The 2,475-nt window shown below is 55.0% G+C and overlaps 1 protein-coding gene across 1 annotated transcript in view; it reads left to right on the top strand.

Annotated features, from left to right (window-relative positions):
* LOC106001834 (mucin-2-like) overlaps positions 1 to 2,475 on the top strand; it is a gene marked incomplete at its 3' end in the record, with an annotated part of 19,114 nt that overhangs the window by 14,852 nt on the left and 1,787 nt on the right. Inside the window, exon 6 of the mRNA XM_013036797.1 lies at positions 329 to 2,257. Coding sequence (XP_012892251.1) covers positions 329 to 2,257 — 1,929 coding nt within the window. The remainder of the gene's footprint in view (positions 1 to 328; positions 2,258 to 2,475) is intronic.

Raw genomic sequence — 2,475 nt, 5'->3', positions numbered from 1 at the left:
CAGCACTCCTGAGGAGCCCAGCTCAAACATGGACACCACTGCTGGCCTCTCTGATGCCACCACCAGCTCCTCCCCTGAGCAATCCAGTACAGGCTACTTCTCCTCTGCTCCAACGCTTCCTCCCAGCATCCCTCCATCCACAGTCATGGCTCACAGAACCGCTGAATGGGAAAAGAGTGTGATCTCTTCCTCCTCCTACATGCCAGCATTGGCAGAAACCACCACCACTATCTCCACACAGCTTCCTGCATCTGCATCTCACAGCACGCATGCCTGGGACACGTCAGCCATAGCCTCAGCCACCAGCATCCTCCCCACTGCATCCCAGACCCTGCCCCACTCACACAACACCCTGCAATCAAGCTCATCCCCTGAAGTCCTGTCCTCCACACCAACTCCAGCTGTGTCACATCTGAGCTCCACACCTGCTGGACCCACAGACTCACCTTCTCCTGCTCCTTCCTCCCCTGGGACCATCACCCCACTCTTCACCTCCACTCTCCAGGACACCACTGAGCAGATGGACACAGGATCAACACCCGTGAGCACCTTGACACCAAGTCAGACTACAAGAGGACAGGACATTACATCTGCTTCTTGGGTCTCCTCAGGCCTCCTCCACACAAGTCCAGCATCTTCAGACACAGCAGTGTCCTCTGTAGAAGACTCCAGTTCTGTCCCCAAAATCCACTTTACTCCCTTGGCCTCTTCAGAACTTCCTGTGACCACAGCTGAGGAGAGAACGCCCTCCACCCCTGGGGTCATCACAGTTTCCACACAAATACCAACATCCTCTCAGACAAGAGAGATGGCCACCCAGACAGCTTCCTCCTGGACCGCAGAACTGACCCACTCCAGCACTCCTGAGGAGTCCAGCTCATCCTTGGACACCACTGCTGGACTCTCTGATGCCACCACCAGCCTCTACTCTGAGCAATCAAGTTCAGGCTTCAGTTCCTCTTCACCAATGCTCCCTCCCAGCCTCACTCTATCCACAGTCACACCTCACAGACCCACTGGATTGGAGAAAACCAGTGTGTCCTTCTTCCCTTACAAGACAGCTTCTGCAGAAATCACCACCACTGTCCATACTGAGAATCCTGCATCTGCATCCCAAAGCACAGGTACCTGGGATTCATTATCCATGGCCCCAGCCACCAGCACCCTCCCCACTGCATCCCAGACCCTGCCTCACTCACACAGCACCCTGCAATCAAGCTCATCCCCTGAAGTCCTGTCCTCCAAGCCAACTCCAGCTGGACCACATCTGACTTCCACAGGGACCCTGACACCTACCGGCCCCACAGTCTCACCTTCTCCTGCTCCTTCTTCCCCTGAATCTATCACCCCACTCCTCACCTCCACTCTCTATGATGCCACTGAGGGAATGGACACAGGATCAACACCTGTGAGCACCTTGACTCTAAGTCAGACTACAGGTGAACAACACATCTCAGCTACCTCCTGGGTCTCCTCAGGCCTCCACACAAGTCCAGCATCTTCAGACACAGCAGTGTCCACTGTGGAACATTCCAGTTCTATTCCCCAAAATCAGTTTACTGTCTCTGCTACCTCAGAACCTCCTGAGACAAAAGCGGAGGAGAGAACGCCCTCCACCACTGGGGTCAACACAGTTTCCATACAAATACCAACATCCTCTCAGACAAGAGAGATGGCCACCCAGACAGCTTCCTCCTGGACCACAGCACTGACCCACACCAGCACTCCTGAGGAGCCCAGCTCAAACATGGACACCACTGCTGGCATCTATGATGCCACAACCAGCTCCTCCCCTGAGCAATCCAGTACAGGCTTCTTCTCTGCTCCAACGCTCCCTCCCAGCATCCCTCCATCCACAGTCATGGCTCACAGAACCACTGAATGGGAAAAGAATGTGATCTCTTCCTCCTCCTACATGCCAGCATTGGCAGAAATCACCACCACTATCCCCACACAGCTTCCTGCATCTGCATCTCACAGCACGCATGCCTGGGACACGGCAGCCATGGCCTCAGCCACCAGCATCCTCCCCACTGCATCCCAGACCCTGCCCCACTCACACAGCACCTTGCAATCAAGCTCATCCCCTGAAGTCCTGTCCTCCACACCAACTCCAGCTGTGTCACATCTGAGCTCCACACTAGTCGGCCCCACAGTCTCACCTTCTCCTGCTCCTTCCTCCCCTGGGACCATCACCCCACTCCTCACCTCCACTCTCCATAACACCACACAGGGGCTAGACACAGGATCAACACCAGTGAGCACCTTGACAGAAAGGCAGACAACAAATGGACAGAACATTTCATCTGCTTCCTGGGTCTCCTCAGGCCTCCACACAAGTCCAGCATCTTCAGACACAGCAGTGTCCACTGTAGAAGATTCCAGTTCTGTCCCCAAAATCCACTTTACTCCCTTGATCTCCTCAGAACTTCCTGTGACCACAGCTGAGGAGAGAATGCCCTCAACCCCTGGGGT

This window comes from Dipodomys ordii, unplaced genomic scaffold, assembly GCF_000151885.1.
Source record: "Dipodomys ordii isolate 6190 unplaced genomic scaffold, Dord_2.0 Scaffold472, whole genome shotgun sequence".
Taxonomy (NCBI): Eukaryota; Metazoa; Chordata; class Mammalia; order Rodentia; family Heteromyidae; genus Dipodomys; species Dipodomys ordii.
The sequence above is the reverse complement of the archived record's forward strand: the minus strand, read 5'-3'. Positions and strand labels throughout refer to the sequence as shown.